General features: G+C 45.7%; 1 protein-coding gene across 15 annotated transcripts in view; it reads right to left on the reverse strand.

The window, feature by feature from the left end:
- Ssk (smooth septate junction protein snakeskin) overlaps window positions 1–21,358 on the reverse strand; it is a 33,790-nt gene extending 12,432 nt beyond the window's left edge. The window contains exons 1-4 of one of the 15 annotated variants that reach the window (XM_070103252.1): window positions 20,866–21,358; window positions 18,707–18,769; window positions 18,550–18,616; window positions 16,808–16,975 (exon numbers count right to left, since the gene is read on the reverse strand). In XM_070103252.1, coding sequence (XP_069959353.1) covers window positions 16,808–16,975; window positions 18,550–18,609 — 228 coding nt within the window. In that variant the 5' untranslated portion in view covers window positions 18,610–18,616; window positions 18,707–18,769; window positions 20,866–21,358. Of the gene's footprint in view, window positions 1–16,807; window positions 16,976–18,549; window positions 18,770–18,937; window positions 19,012–19,035; window positions 19,329–20,865 lie in introns of those variants that run through there. The other 14 variants (XM_070103253.1, XM_070103254.1, XM_070103255.1 and 11 more) reach the window with 14 other exon arrangements.
- Window positions 21,359–21,873: the final 515 nt, after the last annotated feature.

Below are 21,873 nucleotides of genomic sequence, written 5' to 3' on the forward strand. Positions count from 1 at the left end.
AAGGTAACGCATCAAGGGAATCACGAGTAAAACTGTAGTGTCTCAGTGTCTGGGTCGGTCTGTCAGTCGCTAAGGAACTGTGAGGACTGATGACAGGGGCAACAGTAACCTGAGAGGTCTGAGTGTCGACATTCACTAAAGTATCACTTGACGGTATGTGAGACATAATGGCAAAGTAGCACGAGAACAAATAAGGCAAAAATAATGAACAATAAAAATGATATAAAATGCTAAAATTGAAATAAAAGAGATGCAACTAATTCTGCAGAAGTAATAAAAAAATGTCTAAGATAGACTGCAAGAGGAAGAACAACTCAATGTAAAGGACTGCTGGACAAGATAAAAAAAAGTACATTGGAATTTACAAGTAAAAACATTACTGGAGACTGAATTAAATGCAAAATGAGCTGTCTGTACTCTTGCTAATAAAGAAATTAACTAATAAAATTGTAAATCAATGTAAAAAGTATAAAATAAAATTACTAAATTGTATGCAACGAGAGAGACAACTGGGAAATTTAAATATTTTCTAAGAATGTATAAACAAAATTAAAATGTAATACAAAGACAACATCAGGAAAAATAATAAAATGAAAAACAGGACTCAATAATGAACTGAGAATAATAATGTATAAAAATATCAATAAAAGAAAATAATTCACTGCAGAACAAGTTCAACAAAATAATTCACTGCAGAACAAGTACAACAAAATAATTCACTGCAGAACAAGTTCAACAAAATAATTCACTGCAGAACAAGTACAACAAAATAATTCACTGCAGAACAAGTTCAACAAAATAATTCACTGCAGAACAAGTACAACAAAATAATTCACTGCAGAACAAGTTCAACAAAATAATTCACTGCAGAACAAGTACAACAAAATAATTCACTGCAGAACAAGTTCAACAAAATAATTCACTGCAGAACAAGTACAACAAAATAATTCACTGCAGAACAAGTGCAACAAAATAATTCACTGCAGAACAAGTACAACAAAATAATTCACTGCAGAACAAGTGCAACAAAATAATTCACTGCAGAACAAGTGCAACAAAATAATTCACTACAGAACACGTGCAACAAAATAATTCACTGCAGAACAAGTGCAACAAAATAATTCACTGCAGAACAAGTGCAACAAAATAATTCACTGCAGAACAAGTGCAACAAAATAATTCACTGCATAACAAGTGCAACAAAATAATTCACTACAGAACAAGTGCAACAAAATAATTCACTGCAGAACAAGTGCAACAAAATAATTCACTGCAGAACAAGTGCAACAAAATAATTCACTGCATAACAAGTGCAACAAAATAATTCACTGCAGCAATAAAGTGTCACTGGGAAAATGTTGGTTAAATAATAAAATAAAAATCTGAAGAAAAACTGACTGAACACTTTAACTCTTAATTGTAAATTAGACAAAACAATTTACTCAGAGTAAATAAAACATTTTACGTTAAAAAGAAATTGAAATTACACTAAGAGTGAATTTGTTCAAAGAAATATGAACAATATGAATAAAAATAAAACAAGAAACAAACGGGAAGTGTAACACTTACAAGTGGCGGGGCACACAACACTTATAAGTGGCGGGGCACACAACACTTATAAGTGGCGGGGCACACAACACTTACAAGTGGCAGGGCACACAACACTTACAAGTGGCGGGGCACACAACACTTATAAGTGGCGGGGCACACAACACTTACAAGTGGCAGGGCACACAACACTTACAAGTGGCGGGGCACACAACACTTATAAGTGGCGGGGCACACAACACTTACAAGTGGCAGGGCACACAACACTTACAAGTGGCGGGGCACACAACACTTATAAGTGGCGGGGCACACAACACTTACAAGTGGCGGGGCACACAACACTTACAAGTGGCGGGGCACACAACACTTATAAGTGGCGGGGCACACAACACTTACAAGTGGCGGGGCACACAACACTTACAAGTGGCGGGGCACACAACACTTACAAGTGGCGGGGCACACAACACTTATAAGTGGCGGGGCACACAACACTTACAACTGGCAGGGCACACAACACTTACAAGTGGCGGGGCACACAACACTTACAACTGGCAGGGCACACAACACTTACAAGTGGCGGGGCACACAACACTTATAAGTGGCGGGGCACACAACACTTACAAGTGGCAGGGCACACAACACTTACAAGTGGCGGGGCACACAACACTTACAAGTGGCGGGGCACACAACACTTATAAGTGGCGGGGCACACAACACTTACAAGTGGCAGGGCACACAACACTTACAAGTGGCGGGGCACACAACACGTACAAGTGGCGGTGCACACAACACTTACAAGTGGCGGGGCACACAACACTTACAAGTGGCGGGGCACACAACACTTACAAGTGGCGGGGCACACAACACTTACAAGTGGCGGGGCACACAACACTTACAAGTGGCGGGGCACACAACACTTACAAGTGGCGGAGCACACAACACTTACAAGTGGCGGGGCACACAACACTTACAAGTGGCGGGGCACACAACACTTACAAGTGGCGGTGCACACAACACTTACAAGTGGCGGTGCACACAACACTTACAAGTGGCGGGGCACACAACACTTACAAGTGGCGGGGCACACAACACTTACAAGTGGCGGGGCACACAACACTTACAAGTGGCGGGGCACACAACACTTACAAGTGGCGGGGCACACAACACTTACAAGTGGCGGGGCACACAACACGTACAAGTGGCGGTGCACACAACACTTACAAGTGGCGGGGCACACAACACTTACAAGTGGCGGGGCACACAACACTTACAAGTGGCGGGGCACACAACACTTACAAGTGGCGGAGCACACAACACTTACAAGTGGCGGGGCACACAACACTTACAAGTGGCGGGGCACACAACACTTACAAGTGGCGGGGCACACAACACTTACAAGTGGCGGTGCACACAACACTTACAAGTGGCGGGGCACACAACACTTACAAGTGGCGGGGCACACAACACTTACAAGTGGCAGAGCACACAACACTTACAAGTGGCGGGGCACACAACACTTACAAGTGGCGGGGCACACAACACTTACAAGTGGCAGAGCACACAACACTTACAAGTGGCGGGGCACACAACACTTACAAGTGGCGGGGCACACAACACTTACAAGTGGCGGGGCACACAACACTTACAAGTGGCGGGGCACACAACACTTACAAGTGGCGGGGCACACAACACTTACAAGTGGCGGGGCACACAACACATACAAGTGGTGGGGCACACAACACTTACAAGTGGCGGGGCACACAACACTTACAAGTGGCGGGGCACACAACACTTACAAGTGGCGGGGCACACAACACTTACAAGTGGCGGGGCACACAACACTTACAAGTGGCGGTGCACACAACACTTACAAGTGGCGGGGCACACAACACTTACAAGTGGCGGGGCACACAACACTTACAAGTGGCGGGGCACACAACACTTACAAGTGGCGGGGCACACAACACTTACAAGTGGCGGGGCACACAACACTTACAAGTGGCGGGGCACACAACACTTACAAGTGGCGGGGCACACAACACTTACAAGTGGCGGGGCACACAACACTTACAAGTGGCGGGGCACACAACACTTACAAGTGGCGGTGCACACAACACTTACAAGTGGCGGGGCACACAACACTTACAAGTGGCGGGGCACACAACACTTACAAGTGGTGGGGCACACAACACTTACAAGTGGCGGGGCACACAACACTTACAAGTGGCGGGGCACACAACACTTACAAGTGGCGGGGCACACAACACTTACAAGTGGCGGGGCACACAACACTTACAAGTGGCAGGGCACACAACACTTACAAGTGGCGGGGCACACAACACTTACAAGTGGCAGGGCACACAACACGTACAAGTGGCGGGGCACACAACACTTACAAGTGGCGGGGCACACAACACTTACAAGTCGCAGGGCACACAACACGTACAAGTGGCGGGGCACACAACACATACAAGTGGCAGGGCACACAACACGTACAAGTGGCGGGGCACACAACACTTACAAGTGGCAGGGCACACAACACTTACAAGTGGCAGGGCACACAACACGTACAAGTGGCGGGGCACACAACACTTACAAGTGGCGGGGCACACAACACTTACAAGTGGCGGGGCACACAACACTTACAAGTGGCGGGGCACACAACACTTACAAGTGGCGGGGCACACAACACTTACAAGTGGCGGGGCACACAACACTTACAAGTGGCGGGGCACACAACACTTACAAGTGGCGGGGCACACAACACTTACAAGTGGCGGTGCACACAACACTTACAAGTGGCGGGGCACACAACACTTACAAGTGGCGGGGCACACAACACAAGTGACGGGGCACACAACACTTACAAGTGGCGGGGCACACAACACTTACAAGTGGCGGGGCACACAACACTTACAAGTGGCGGGGCACACAACACTTACAAGTGGCGGGGCACACAACACTTACAAGTGGCGGGGCACACAACACTTACAAGTGGCGGTGCACACAACACTTACAAGTGGCGGAGCACACAACACTTACAAGTGGCGGGGCACACAACACAAGTGGCGGGGCACACAACACTTACAAGTGGCGGGGCACACAACACTTACAAGTGGCGGGGCACACAACACTTACAAGTGGCGGGGCACACAACACTTACAAGTGGCGGGGCACACAACACTTACAAGTGGCCGGGCACACAACACTTACAAGTGGCAGGGCACACAACACTTACAAGTGGCGGGGCACACAACACTTACAAGTGGCGGGGCACACAACACTTACAAGTGGCGGGGCACACAACACTTACAAGTGGCGGGGCACACAACACTTACAAGTGGCGGGGCACACAACACTTACAAGTGGCGGGGCACACAACACTTACAAGTGGCGGGGCACACAACACTTACAAGTGGCGGGGCACACAACACTTACAAGTGGCGGGGCACACAACACTTACAAGTGGCGGGGCACACAACACTTACAAGTGGCGGGGCACACAACACTTACAAGTGGCGGGGCACACAACACGTACAAGTGGCGGGGCACACAACACTTACAAGTGGCGGGGCACACAACACTTACAAGTGGCAGGGCACACAACACTTACAAGTGGCGGGGCACACAACACTTACAAGTGGCGGGGCACACAACACTTACAAGTGGCGGGGCACACAACACTTACAAGTGGCAGGGCACACAACACTTACAAGTGGCGGGGCACACAACACTTACAAGTGGCAGGGCACACAACACGTACAAGTGGCGGGGCACACAACACTTACAAGTGGCGGGGCACACAACACTTACAAGTGGCAGGGCACACAACACTTACAAGTGGCGGGGCACACAACACATACAAGTGGCAGGGCACACAACACTTACAAGTGGCGGGGCACACAACACTTACAAGTGGCGGGGCACACAACACTTACAAGTGGCGGGGCACACAACACTTACAAGTGGCAGGGCACACAACACTTACAAGTGGCGGGGCACACAACACTTACAAGTGGCGGGGCACACAACACTTACAAGTGGCAGGGCACACAACACTTACAAGTGGCGGGGCACACAACACTTACAAGTGGCTGGGCACACAACACTTACAAGTGGCGGGGCACACAACACTTACAAGTGGCAGGGCACACAACACTTACAAGTGGCGGGGCACACAACACTTACAAGTGGCGGGGCACACAACACTTACAAGTGGCAGGGCACACAACACTTACAAGTGGCGGGGCACACAACACTTACAAGTGGCGGGGCACACAACACTTACAAGTGGCGGGGCACACAACACTTACAAGTGGCGGGGCACACAACACTTACAAGTGGCGGTGCACACAACACTTACAAGTGGTGGGGCACACAACACTTACAAGTGGCGGGGCACACAACACTTACAAGTGGCGGGGCACACAACACTTACAAGTGGCGGGGCACACAACACTTACAAGTGGCGGGGCACACAACACTTACAAGTGGCGGGGCACACAACACTTACAAGTGGCGGGGCACACAACACTTACAAGTGGCGGGGCACACAACACTTACAAGTGGCGGGGCACACAACACTTACAAGTGGCGGGGCACACAACACTTACAAGTGGCGGGGCACACAACACTTACAAGTGGCGGGGCACACAACACTTACAAGTGGCGGGGCACACAACACTTACAAGTGGCGGGGCACACAACACTTACAAGTGGCGGGGCACACAACACTTACAAGTGGCGGGGCACACAACACTTACAAGTGGCGGGGCACACAACACTTACAAGTGGCGGGGCACACAACACTTACAAGTGGCGGGGCACACAACACTTACAAGTGGCGGGGCACACAACACTTACAAGTGGCGGGGCACACAACACTTACAAGTGGCAGGGCACACAACACTTACAAGTGGCGGGGCACACAACACTTACAAGTGGCGGGGCACACAACACTTACAAGTGGCGGGGCACACAACACTTACAAGTGGCGGGGCACACAACACTTACAAGTGGCGGGGCACACAACACTTACAAGTGGCGGGGCACACAACACTTACAAGTGGCGGGGCACACAACACTTACAAGTGGCGGGGCACACAACACTTACAAGTGGCGGGGCACACAACACTTACAAGTGGCGGGGCACACAACACTTACAAGTGGCGGGGCACACAACACTTACAAGTGGCAGGGCACACAACACTTACAAGTGGCGGGGCACACAACACTTACAAGTGGTGGGGCACACAACACTTACAAGTGGCGGGGCACACAACACTTACAAGTGGCGGGGCACACAACACTTACAAGTGGCGGGGCACACAACACTTACAAGTGGCGGGGCACACAACACTTACAAGTGGCGGGGCACACAACACTTACAAGTGGCGGGGCACACAACACTTACAAGTGGCGGGGCACACAACACTTACAAGTGGCGGGGCACACAACACTTACAAGTGGCGGGGCACACAACACTTACAAGTGGCGGTGCACACAACACTTACAAGTGGCGGGGCACACAACACTTACAAGTGGCGGGGCACACAACACTTACAAGTGGCGGGGCACACAACACTTACAAGTGGCGGGGCACACAACACTTACAAGTGGCGGGGCACACAACACTTACAAGTGGCGGGGCACACAACACTTACAAGTGGCGGGGCACAGAACACTTACAAGTGGCGGGGCACACAACACTTACAAGTGGCGGGGCACACAACACTTACAAGTGGCGGGGCACACAACACTTACAAGTGGCGGGGCACACAACACTTACAAGTGGCGGGGCACACAACACTTACAAGTGGCGGGGCACACAACACTTACAAGTGGCGGGGCACACAACACTTACAAGTGGCGGGGCACACAACACTTACAAGTGGCGGGGCACACAACACTTACAAGTGGCGGGGCACACAACACTTACAAGTGGCGGGGCACACAACACTTACAAGTGGCGGGGCACACAACACTTACAAGTGGCGGGGCACACAACACTTACAAGTGGCGGGGCACACAACACTTACAAGTGGCGGGGCACACAACACTTACAAGTGGCGGGGCACACAACACTTACAAGTGGCGGGGCACACAACACTTACAAGTGGCGGGGCACACAACACTTACAAGTGGCGGGGCACACAACACTTACAAGTGGCGGGGCACACAACACTTACAAGTGGCGGGGCACACAACACGTACAAGTGGCGGGGCACACAACACTTACAAGTGGTGGGGCACACAACACTTACAAGTGGCGGGGCACACAACACTTACAAGTGGCGGGGCACACAACACTTACAAGTGGCGGGGCACACAACACTTACAAGTGGCGGGGCACACAACACTTACAAGTGGCGGGGCACACAACACTTACAAGTGGCGGGGCACACAACACTTACAAGTGGCGGGGCACACAACACTTACAAGTGGCGGGGCACACAACACTTACAAGTGGCGGGGCACACAACACTTACAAGTGGCGGGGCACACAACACGTACAAGTGGCGGGGCACACAACACATACAAGTGGCGGGGCACACAACACTTACAAGTGGCGGGGCACACAACACTTACAAGTGGCGGGGCACACAACACTTACAAGTGGCGGGGCACACAACACTTACAAGTGGCGGGGCACACAACACTTACAAGTGGCGGGGCACACAACACTTACAAGTGGCGGGGCACACAACACTTACAAGTGGCGGGGCACACAACACTTACAAGTGGCGGGGCACACAACACTTACAAGTGGCGGGGCACACAACACTTACAAGTGGCGGGGCACACAACACTTACAAGTGGCGGGGCACACAACACTTACAAGTGGCGGGGCACACAACACTTACAAGTGGCGGGGCACACAACACTTACAAGTGGCGGGGCACACAACATGTACAAGTGGCGGGGCACACAACACATACAAGTGGCGGGGCACACAACACTTACAAGTGGCGGGGCACACAACACTTACAAGTGGCGGGGCACACAACACTTACAAGTGGCGGGGCACACAACACTTACAAGTGGCGGGGCACACAACACTTACAAGTGGCGGGGCACACAACACTTACAAGTGGCGGGGCACACAACACTTACAAGTGGCGGGGCACACAACACTTACAAGTGGCGGGGCACACAACACTTACAAGTGGCGGGGCACACAACACTTACAAGTGGCGGGGCACACAACACTTACAAGTGGCGGGGCACACAACACTTACAAGTGGCGGGGCACACAACACTTACAAGTGGCGGGGCACACAACACTTACAAGTGGCGGGGCACACAACACTTACAAGTGGCGGGGCACACAACACTTACAAGTGGCGGGGCACACAACACTTACAAGTGGCGGGGCACACAACACTTACAAGTGGCGGGGCACACACAACATATTCACTTATTCATTTTTTTAGTATATTCTTACAACAAAATCTTGCTGTGACTGATACGACAAAAATTGCTGGCAAAAATAATGGTACACAAGTCTGCGAAAAGATCAGGGAATGAGACACTGCTGGTGTACGGAAAAAAGACACATAGAAATAAATGGATAATTTGGTATACGACAAATACTGGAGAATACAATGCTGAAAGAATACAAGATAAAATAAAAAAAAAATTGAATTATTTCACACGGAGTGACTGACTGGTACACTACACAATAATACTTACTACAGACAGAGAGTAGCATAAAAAAAAACACAGATAAAAATTATAAAAACGAAACTCAAGAGATGAGCGACAACACTGAAAAATATTGCAAAAATAATGAGTCCAAGAAACACTGAGTCTACACTGAAAACACAAGGCTTAGAGTACACAAGAAATTCACTGTAAATGTCTCACACACACGCAAATGTCTTTAAATGCAGGAAAATGTCTCTAAACAGAAAATTATCACTGAAGTCTGGAGTAGTAGACGGAGTGACTAGTGATGAGGGGAAGGTTGTCCTGCGGGTGATTACGCCTCCTACACTCACACTGTTCTCGTAGAAATGCGCTTTCTAGGTGAACTCACATAACTGGCTTTATCGTTGGCACCAGCTACAATCTCTTGACCAATTATGTGAGCCAAAACAGTATTAGGACCAGGTACAAGGGTGGAAAAAAAACACAGGTAGATGAGTAGAGTGGGTGAGTGTGGCGGGTGGTGGTGGTGGGAGCATGTCTCACTCACTGGTGCTCACTCTTACCACTCACGAAGGTGGCTTGTAAGCCACTCTATGCCACAGGGATGGTGAAAATCACTCTTAGCAGCATCCAACTGGCGATATAGGAAACAATACTTCAGAGGAACTTGCGTGGCTTACTTCTCTCTCTCAGCTGGGTTAGGAAGCTGGGCTGGCTGACTGGCTTAACCCACGAGAATGGCTGACTGGAAGACGTGTAACGATGCACACAGCATGAAGGAGCAGGTGGATGACAGGAGACAGGCTGGATGGTAGGCTGAGGCAGGCTGACTAGCATTCACTTCCACAGTCTGGCTTATTGGCTGGCTTAATTGCAAAATCCGGGTCAACCCCTCGGAGATTGAAGCAATTAGCACACGAACTAAGCCAGGAAGCTTGAAAAGCGGCTGCAACAGGCTTGCAGGCTGGAGTACACAGGGTGGTGTGGTGAGGGTAAGCTGCTAGCTGGAGGTGGCTGAGACGGTTCACCTCTGACCTGCCGGGACCCCACAAACAGTCTTCTAACGTCTGAAATACCCTTAAATCCACGCCCACACCGGTGCCACCATTTGTCAAGTGGGTTTTCGATAACGTGGATGGGGTAAGAATACTCATGTAGGCTGGTAGTACGTATAATATAATGGAAAGTATGGGAAAGCACCAACAGCCGACCTGCCTCTCTCTGCTGCCTATCTTCGACTGACTCACAAGTGTCTACAGGGTGAGGGTGTTTGAAATCCTGCTATGGTCAGCAGCAATATGAATACAGTCAATGATTCACACAGATGGTTGGTAGTGAGTCATCTACTAGTACACTGGTTACTGGTAACTGGTTACTAGGAACTGGTACTACTACTGAGATATCAACCTTGACCTAAAACGTTTTCTTGATAGTTGTGACAGAACCCACAGGCATAACACCAGACACAAACATCTCTACGACATTCCTCGTGTCCGACTAAACCTTTACAAAAATTCAATGTATGTCAAAGGCCCTAAAATCTGGAACACCCTACCTGAGAACTCTAGAACTGCAGACACATTCATCACCTTCAAAACTACCATTAGAAAACATCTTATCTCCCTGATACACCCCGTCAACTAACTACACGAATACCACCTGGTGGTTCACACTTACACTCACTCACCCATTTGACCATAAACAGAAATATTAATCTTAATCTTAAAATAATGAATCCTGTGATACTCCAATACTGAAACTATGTATTGTGCCAAAACAAAAGCATTCACATTGCTAAACTCACAAACTAGTATTTAGTCACTTAGCCATAATACCAACTTACCTCATAATTTGTAATATTTTAAAATTAAGAATTAAACTAAGTCTGCCCGAAATGCCTAGCCATGCTAGGCGTTCTAGTGGTACACTCTGTAATCATTATTTTACTACATGTAAACCACACAACAACCAAATTCTGTAAACTCAGCATTGTAATCTTTATAGAGAATAAACTTTGAATTGAATTGAAGTAGTGACAGGAAATCCAGAACATCGGACGAACACCGCCACCCAGGATATTAACACCGTTTCTTCTAAAACATCATCAGAAGACCATCCCGGGCATAAGATAATCAAATCAAATCAACATCCTACTGGAACCACAGCGGCCAATTTTTATTTTATTTATTTTTAATTAAAATCCTTTGAAAATTATTTTCGTTATTATTCCTCAAGTCTTTCATTTATTTATTTTTCCATTCTTTTGTTCAGGCGGAAGGCATTTCCCTGACAATAATACCGACAAGATGAAGTTTTTGATATATGTGCAGCATCTGGGTATCTTGTAGACGTTTCGCCATCCAGTGGTTTTGTCAGTATAAATTCAAGGATATAGTTCTAAAGTCTTCCCATTATGTCCTTTCATCACCCTCCATCAAGGTTAAATTAGACCTCCTTAAGGATTATTACTAAGTTCTTTTAACTGACAGGGTGAAGAAAATTTCTGCCTTTGTGACTTCAGGAGGTCGTCACTAGTATACAGTGACCTTGTTTAGCATGAGAGACAAGTACAGTACCTGGAGGTTGTTCCGAGTGTCAACGCCCCCGCGACCCGGTCCTTGACCAGGCCTCGCGGTGGCTCAGCACCTGATCAAATTAGCCGCCGGCCAGGTTCCAAAAACTGATCCATCTCGTTATAAAAAGGATAGTAGACAATGAAAGTTTCCTGGATAATTTAGTGTTTCTAACACCTGGGACCACCATATTTTCCGACTCAAAGATCTTTCATTAGGTTTACAATATAAATTAACCTCAGTAATTCCTCCTCTGGCCAATCTTCAATCATTTTTTCAGGTCATGAAGTCGGGAAGGAAAGGTAGCACCTAAGACCACTAACATTTTGGCCATCCAAAAATTATCTAGCCCCTAGAATAAAAAAAAAATCCCTCTAAAGATTTTTATGGATGATAGGCTATTATAGGACGTTCTGCCATAACTTCCCTGATATTGTGGTCCCTTAACCTCCCTTACCACCAACAAAGACAAACTGAAACACTCTGTACAATCTTGACTCACGAAATCGTAACAGCACGCCTTGGGTTCAAGCTCCACCCGTTACCTGGTTTGGTCTGCACATTGCCAAGAAGTTTTTAAAAAATAACAATTTTGTGTGCAGCTCTTGTATTGTTATCATCAGATTATTCGAGCCCATTATTTTTACAGGTAGATGTCTGTGATGAGGAGGCTGGAGCAACTGGACTTCAAGCATGTCCCGTAGCTCGATCACCCAGTTCGAATCTCCGGTACGGCTGGAAAACATTAGACACCTGCTGTTCCTGTTCACCCATCAGTATAAAATGGGTACCTGGGTGTTAGTGGACTGGTGTGGGTCGCATCCTGGGACAAAACTGACCTAATTTGCCCGAAATGCTGAGCATAACAAGCGGCTTTCTATATAGTCATTGATGTCAGCTAGGACTGTATACTTTGTACATATACTTGTAGTAAATAAAGATATTATATTATTATTATTATTATTATTATTATTATTATTATTATTATTATTATTATTATTATTATTATTATTATTATTTATTGACTGATTCGCCAGGAACTGCATCCTTAAGATGACCCGTCTGAGGATCTCGGAGATGTCCATATAATTCAGCTGTTCTGTGGCCGCGATCAGGGTCGTATTGTAGTCCCTGTGTGTTCCATGGCATTTTTTTTAATTCACAACGAGCTGAGGCCATCAGGCCTCCCATCAATGTCTCTGGGCCCCTGTGTTGGGTGATCGGGTAAATTTGCTAGTAAACGCATGGACTCTGTTTTGTCCATCTTGCATATGTTCACCAAGGTCTTCACAACAGTTCTGAATGTATCTTTGCTTTCTTTTAAGTCATTCAGATCGCATATGATATAGGTGAAACGTGTGATTGCAGAAAACATTTGACAGCTCACGGGTAATAGGGGATGTCCTTCTGTTCTCTCTTGGACTCCAGTGCTCCTCACTGGTAACTCTTGTGATGCTAGAGTTGACGCGTTGGTTGTAGTCTGCTCCTGCAGCATGGGGCCCGTTGGTTGCTGCTGTCGGGTGGGAATTTGAGCAAGGGTATCGGAAGCTGGCTGAGCAAGGGCGCGACCCAGTCACTGATGCTTCCTCAGCTTTCTTCGTCGCTGTGGCTGGGAGAGTGGCCTTAGATTCAGTGTTACTGTAGCCTCCACTGGATGAGGATGCTGCTCGGTGATAAAGACACTATTTGGTGTTGAAGGCTGGACAACCGGGGTTTTCCATGCTGCCCTGACACAGCAGAGCCTCTCAGGGCATTGCAGGTTCCAGGTATGATGCTTCTTCTCACAGTTAAGACATCGAGGTTCCGTAGCTTCACCTTTCTTCAGTTTACTCAAGCAGTCCTTGGTCGGATGAGACCCACTACTGATGCCTCTTGTTTCCTTAAACTGGCATCGAGAACTGAGGTGATTATACTTCTGGCACCTAAAGCACCTCAAAGGTTCTGGATTGTACGTCCTAACCTGGTATTTTCCCCAGCAACCGAGATCCAGTTGAGCTGGGAGAGGTCCGGTGGTCTGGTGGCTAAAGCTCCCGCTTCACACACGGAGGGCCCGGGTTCGATTCCCGGTGGGTGGAAACATTTCGACACGTTTCTTTACACCTGTTGTCCTGTTCACCTAGCAGCAAATAGGTACCTAGGTGTTAGTCGACTGGTGTGGGTCGCATCCTGGGGGACAAGATTAAGGACCCCAATGGAAATAAGTTAGACAGTCCTCGATGACGCACTGACTTTCTTGGGTTATCCTGGGTGGCTAACCCTCCTGGATTAAAAATCCGAACGAAATCTTATCTTATATTATCTTGTCCTCTATGCTGGATCAAGACCTGCCTCTAAGGTACGTTGGCATCATTTTTGACTCGGAGCCGTTCAACTTTCAGGATGTTTTTGTTACTATGGCTTGCATCGAGAGTCATGTCTAATGGATAGCACAGTAGTACACCTTTTGTTACCCGCTCTATGGATTTTAGTTCTGTTAGGACAAGTGATTCGGGGAAATCGCCACTTGGGGACACTGATATTTTAAGGTCATATTTCCTCTCGAGGTGAATTATAGCAGAATACAGGGTGTCGTGGTATCTTTTGTTTATCATCCTGAATTTGTTGTCTGCAGATGACTTGGCCTGCCCGATATGAGGCAAGGAAACATTGTCTTCCCTCTGGGACTTTGGGACTCCTGCTGCCTGCCAACCTTCTCTATCTAGTATATCTGGGGATGGGATGAGCATTTCTTGATCCATCATTATCACTATCGCTGTCCAAGATCCTAGGGAGTCCAGTGAATGCATATCAAAATGGTATACAATACCGACAGGCTGGTAAGTAAAACACACAGGCAGATACCTAACTGTTCCCTGTGTGTCTTACTTACCAGGACAGTGAGTGGTCTCGAACATCGTGACCTCTTCCTCTCGGAAGAAGCCATCTGCATCCGTGTGCCTGCCTAGAGTTGGTGAAGAGCACCGTAGTCTTGAAGAATCCGGTGTCCTGGTGTGTCTGAGAGAGAGGGGGAGCCAGTATATATAAGCGATCTGGATAGGGACGGAACCAAGAGAGGAAGGAAAACAAGTAATGGTAGTGGTAAGACTGGCAGTGAAATAGTAGTGGTAGTAGAAAGTAGTGAGAGTAGTTTTAGTGGGACAAGAGATAGAAAGGGTAGTAAAGGGTGAAGGGAGGCAAAAGTAAATTGACTGGCTGATTCGTCAGGAACAGCGTCCTGACACTGGTCTTAATCCTAAGATGACCCGTCTGAGGATCTCTAATAATAATAATATATCTTTATTTCTACAAGTACATGTACAATGTATACAGACCATAGTTGACATCAGTGACATACTACCATGAAGTCTGGTCACAGACCGGGCCGCGGGGGCGTTGACCCCCGGAACTCTCTCTAGGTAAACTCCAGGTAATATAGCAAGCCGCTTGTTATGCAGAGCATTTCCCGCAAATTAGGTCAGTTTTGTCCCAGGATGTGACCCACACCAGTCGACTAACACCCAGGTACCCATTTTACTGATGGGTGAACATAAACAACCGGTGTAAAGAAACACGCCCAATGTTTCTACCCTCGCTGGGAATAGAACCCAGACCCTCGCCGTGTGAAGCGAGAGCTTTACCTGCCAGGCCACGGAGCACCGTGGCCGTCGATCTAATTCAACTGTTCTGTAGCTTCAGCCAGTGTCTTGCTGTAGTCCCCATGTGTTCCACTGCAAAATATTTTATGTACAACAACGGGCTGAGGCCATCAGACCCCCATCATTGTTGATAAATTACACATATGCAACACTTGGGTATTTTCTTGAGGAAAGGTTTCGCCACACAGTGGCTTCATCAGTCCTATACAAAGAAGAATGGTGAAGATCAGAAGAAGATTGAGGTAATCAGTCCCTCAGCCTGGAGTCGATATAATCAGTCCATCAATCTTGAATAGAATCCAGAAAATGAGCGAAGAAGTGGCTTATATACTGTAGACAGGTGAGGTGAAGCAGTAGTAGGTGGTGTCACAGTGGACAAAGCCACATTTGGAAGTAGGTCATGACTATAGGTTAGGCAAGTGAAGAATTCCCTGTATCAAGATCCTAAGATGTTGCTGTGTCTGACACACCAACATCTTGGTGTGTGTGTTAGTTAGTTACCATTTTGTCCTAGGCACATGTCGATCAAACACTAGGCCTGCTGTATATGTGTGTGTGAGTGAGTGTGAGTGTGAGTGTGTGTGTGAGAGTGTGAGTGTGTGTGTGAGTGAGAGTGTGAGTGTGAGAACGTGAGAGTGTAAGTGAGAGTGTGTGAGAGAGTGTGTGTGTGTGTGTGTGTGTGAGTGTGAGTGTGTGTGTGTGAGAGAGTGTGAGTGAGAGTGTGAGTATGTGTGTGAGAATGTGAGTGAGAATGTGAGTGTGTGTGTGTGTGTTCGTGTGCGTTTATATATATATATATATATATATATATATATATATATATATATATATATACATAAACACTGATCTCTGGCTGAAGGAGACTCGAACCTACGAACCTTGGAACAAGGTACGCAGTGCTATACCAAACTCACCACGCTGGACCAATACCTTGGCGTCCAGCTTGCGCTAGACTTTGATCCAAGGCAGCCAGCTTTCAGGGAGAAGGCTTACAGCTTTTCATCTCATCCCCTGCATGCATCAGCCTTACTAGAGATTTTAACAATGCAAGGAATTCGCGAGAGCAGGCGAAATATACACAAACACTGATGTGGCTAGTTTAAATATATATATATATATTATATATATATATATATATATATATATATATATATATATATATATATATATATATATATATATATATATATATATATATATATATATATATATATATATATACGTGAATATTTCTCATTCATTAAGATAATAAAAAGTGAGGAGAGATAGTGAGTGGGAGAGGTGAAGAGAGACGGGTGTGAAGAGAGGGATTTGGAGATCACCGATCTCCCTGGGAGATCGGTGGATCGAGCCTGTAGCGTTTCACAACTAGATAATACTAGAGGGAGTGGAGTTACTTACAAAGATTGTCTTCTGGATCTCGAGTCTTCCCATGAGATAACAGACGAGGAGGAGAGGTGTGACGATCATGGCTGTCACCAGCACTCCTCCACCGAAGTAGTTAGCGTCGGAGTTAGAAAAGCTTGCATTCGCTCCTCGGAACACACCGAATGCCACTATGACAAAGATCTTCAGAGGGAAGAGAAAAACTGTGTCTCAGGCATTACAAAATAAAAAGAAGTGCGTTGTAAGGAATGAGAAATATAATGCTTACAACTGATGTGATTCAAAGGTAGAGTTAAAATAATGGTTATAATTAAAAGGCAGAGTTTATGATGACTTAAGAACAATATTTATATTAGCATTGACTCAAGAACAGTGTGTATATTACTATTGACTCAAGAACAGTGTGTATATTACTATTGACTCAAGAACAGTGTTTATATTACTATTGACTCAAGAACAGTGTTTATATTACTATTGACTCAAGAACAGTGTGTATATTACTATTGACTCAAGAGCAGTGTGTATATTACTATTGACTCAAGAACAGTGTGTATATTACTATTGACTCAAGAACAGTGTGTATATTACTATTGACTCAAGAACAGTGTGTATATTACTATTGACTCAAGAACAGTGTGTATATTACTATTGACTCAAGAACAGTGTGTATATTACTATTGACTCAAGAACAGTGTGTATATTACTACTGACTCAAGAACAGTGTGTATATTACTACTGACTCAAGAACAGTGTGTATATTACTATTGACTCAGAAACAATATGATAATGGTTATGGCCAAAGTTAAATGTTGATATTAGCGATTAGATTTAGTTAGTTTTTTCTTTTACCGCTGATGTGGCTAGTTTATTGTGCAGTTACATTCATCCTCAGGACGGTAGAACAATAGCATATGGATAAAGAAAAGGCCTAGGAACTAGGCCACAGAAACATTAACAGAAATACTTCTAGGTATATACTTAGACTTTATGTTTCACCTCTTGCAAGCAAATTTTGAATATTTACTTAAAAGACTGATATCTTATTTCCATTAATAATATACACTGACATGTCACACAGGTTATTATACTGACTACATTTCTCAGTAAGTGGACAATCAAGCACAAAGTGTTCAAGATTGACCACAGTTAGGTTATGTCTTCACCTGTGTGTCAGTTAAACTATCTTAAAATCAAGCTTAAGTCTGGTTACTACAACATCAGTCTGTTGAACATTGTAAGTTGTCCCGTAAACGTGCTAATCTTCCTTCATGGAACAGACTTCTTCAGTCATTGTAGATAAATGTCTCAGGAAACCCACAGTTTGGTGAATTACACACTCGTGTAACATTTGGGTGTCTTTATTGTGGAAATCTTTCGCCAACCAGTTGTTTTATTAGTCCAATACAGAGGAGATGAAGATCAGAAGGAGTGTGAGGTAATCAGTCCCTCAACCTGGAGTTGATGTGTTTAGTCCACCAATCTTGATAAGACTAATGAACTAATTACATCTCCTCCAGGCTGAGGGACTGATTACCTCAAGCTCCTGATCGTCGTCTTCTCTGTATTGGACTGATAAAACCACTGCTTGGCGAAACGTTTCCACAATAAAGAAACCCAAATGTTGCACAAGTGTCTAATTCTTCAGTCAGCGATATACTGTATCGTAACCATACAAATGTGTCCATTTCTGTAAACAGTGTCATAATACATGTATCATTCACTGTCAAACCTGATGTTGTACAATAAAGAATATTTACTATTTCCAGCAGCTTGAGTATACCAGACGGCGTCTTGAAATATTTCATGTAGAGTCCCATCGTCTCAGCTCACTAGCACTACTCGGCTCACTAGCACTGCTCGGCTCACTAGCACTGCTCGGCTCACTAGCACTACTCGGCTCACTAGCACTGCTCGGCTCACTAGCACTGCTCGGCTCACTAGCACTGCTCGGCTCACTAGCACTGCTCTCACAACTCTCTTCCTCAACGAAAAAGTATTATCAGAGAAAATAAAAGTATTAATTAATGAAAAGGACAGAGAAAATACAAAAAAATAAAGAAAATTTCCTTGAAAAATTAAAGACAAGAGTAAGCCAAGAAGGAAGACAAGAGGAAAGACAACAGACATCAGAGTCAAATATCTCACTGTGGTATGCGTCTCATCCTGGAGGTGACAGTAAACAAGAGTTGGCAGTTTGGTGTTTTGTTCCTCAGGAAACAAGGACTGGACGTCTCCTGACTCACCTAGTTCTCACCTAGTTGTGGTTGCAGGGGTTGATTCACAGCTCCTGGCCCCGCCTCTTCACTGGCCGCTACTAGGTCACTTCCTGCTCCATGAGCTTTATCATACCTCTGCGTGTGGTGATGACTCGTTCACTGATTAATGCAGTTACTGACATACCAATGTGGGGTATCAGTAATTAAGCAACCGTACTGATACTGGGTATCTGAGTAAGCAACCGCACTGATACTGGGTATCTGTGAGTAAACAACCGCACTGATACTGGGTATCTGAGTAAGCAACCGCACTGATACTGGGTATCTGAGTAAGCAACCGCACTGATACTGGGTATCTGTGAGTAAACAATCGCACTAATACTGGGCATCTGAGTAAGCAACCGCACTGATACTGGGTATCTGTGAGTAAACAACCGCACTGATACTGGGTATCTGTGAGTAAACAACCGCACTGATACTGGGTATCTGTGAGTACGCAACCACTGAATTACTGGGACCTATTTAAAAACCATGACGTTAAAAAATTAAATAACAGATAACATTTTAATGTACCAGTATATATAAACTAGCTGGTTAGTTGGTTTGGTAGGTTTAAAACCTATCTACTCCATGAAGGTCATTTAGGATCCATGTCACCTGTGTAGGGCTATATCTTAATTCTTGATATAGGGATAAAAATTAAATGCGCATATACGCTAGGAGATATACACTTTTTTGTATATGTGCAGAGATCCACACATGTTGGTGTATAGACTCTGAGAGATACACTCTTCTCTGTGTATATACAGGCCGGTAGCCTGGTGGCTAAAGCTCCCGCTTCACACACGGAGGGCCCGGGTTCGATTCCCGGAGGGTGGAAACATTCCGACACATTTCCTTACACCTGTCCTGTTCACCTAGCAGCAAATAGGTACCTGGGTGTTAGTCGACTGGTGAGGGTCGCATCCTGGGTGACAAGATTAAGGACCACAATGGAAATAAGTTAGACAGTCCTCGATGACGCACTGAAGTCTTCTTGGGTTATCCTGGGTGGCTAACCCTCCGGGGTTAAAAATCCGAACGAAATCTTATCTCGGTGTATATCTCTTAGTGTATCTGAGGCGCATCTCTCAGTATCTGAGGTGGAGAAATATTCTAATAAACTTCCACAACACTGGCAGAGTGCGGCTGTCAGCCTGGTAAACTGGAGGTAAATGAGTTCACTCTATGAAAAGAAGGAACAGATCTAGCTTCTCGGATCAAGAGCCCTTGTGATCAAGACACCTCTACCTTTGAAACATATTCTAATTTTGTAATTGACGATTAATTTCTAATAAAAATGATAAGATAACTTGTCGTATCTGGAACAATCACTCCTCAAGGAGGTCCCTGGAGGCCGGTGAGGGGGCTCTTGATCCAAGGAATTAGACCTGTGTTCTCCTTTCTCGGACTGAGCCTAAATGCCTCCCAGTTTCCCCAGGCGCTGTATGACCCCCTGCGGGTTTACCGCTGTCTCCATGAATAATATGAGCAGACATGAGATGTGTGCAGTCAGTCCCTGAGGGACTGACTGCACACTATCAATTGCATTTCCAAAAAAAAAAAAATCATTATAGAGGAGGTTTATAGGAGAGCTTACTACATTTAAGTTTTTTACACGTTGCTTATAATAATAATAATAATAATTAGTTTTGATTATAATAATTATGTCTTCTTTACTGATCATCATCCATGACTGGAAGACATTTGTCTTCTTTCCTAACGAACAAATTATCAATCATCTCCTTTTCGTTTTTATTCTTTGTGGTATTTATTGGTATTATGTGATATAACTGGTCAAATATGGGTATTTCTTACCTGGTTAAGAATATTTTAGTGCTGGAGAAGCTCCCAGACACTAGAGCAAGTCAATACCTCCAGCAACACCTTAGTAATGTTTCTTGACGTAGTCGAGGAAGTGTGAATGATGAGACGGTAGCAGCAGGTAGTGTGTATAGCAGTAGGTACTGTGTAGCAGGTACTGTGTAGCAGATAGGTACTGTGTAGCAGGTAGGTACTGTGAGTGTGTGTAGCAGCAGGTACTGTGACTGTGTAGCAGCAGGTACTGTGACAGTGTGTGTAGCAGCAGGTACTGTGACAGTGTGTGTAGCAGCAGGTACTGTGACAGTGTGTGTAGCAGCAGGTACTGTGACAGTGTGTGTAGCAGCAGGTACTGTGACAGTGTGTGTAGCAGCAGGTACTGTGACAGTGTGTGTAGCAGCAGGTACTGTGACAGTGTGTGTAGCAGCAGGTACTGTGACAGTGTGTGTAGCAGCAGGTACTGTGACAGTGTGTGTATATATATCAGCAGCAACAACAGCAGCAGCATATGATAATAATTATCTTATCAGTAGTAGACTCTTGCTACATCTCATGTCTGCTCATATTATTCATGGAGACAGCGGTAAACCCGCAGGGGGTCATACAGCACCTGGGGAAAATGGAAGGCATTTAGGCTCAGTCCGAGAAAGGAGAACACAGGTCTAATTCCTTGGATCAAGAGCCCCCTCACCGGCCTCCAGGGACCTCCTTGAGGAGTGATTGTTCCAGATACGACAAATTATCTTATCATTTTTATTAGAAATTAATTATCAATTACAAAATTAGAATATGTTTCAAAGGTAGAGGTGTCTTGATCACAAGGGCTCTTGATCCGAGAAGCTAGATCTGTTCCTTCTTTTCATAGAGTGAACTCATTTACCTCCAGTTTACCAGGCTGACAGCCGCACTCTGCCAGTGTTGTGGAAGTTTATTAGAATATTTCTGCACACCTGAATTTTAAAAGAGCAGGACACTATAACACGAATATAATATTACATTGTTTAT

The sequence above is a fragment of the Cherax quadricarinatus genome, chromosome 85 (genome assembly GCF_038502225.1).
Source record: "Cherax quadricarinatus isolate ZL_2023a chromosome 85, ASM3850222v1, whole genome shotgun sequence".
Taxonomy (NCBI): Eukaryota; Metazoa; Arthropoda; class Malacostraca; order Decapoda; family Parastacidae; genus Cherax; species Cherax quadricarinatus.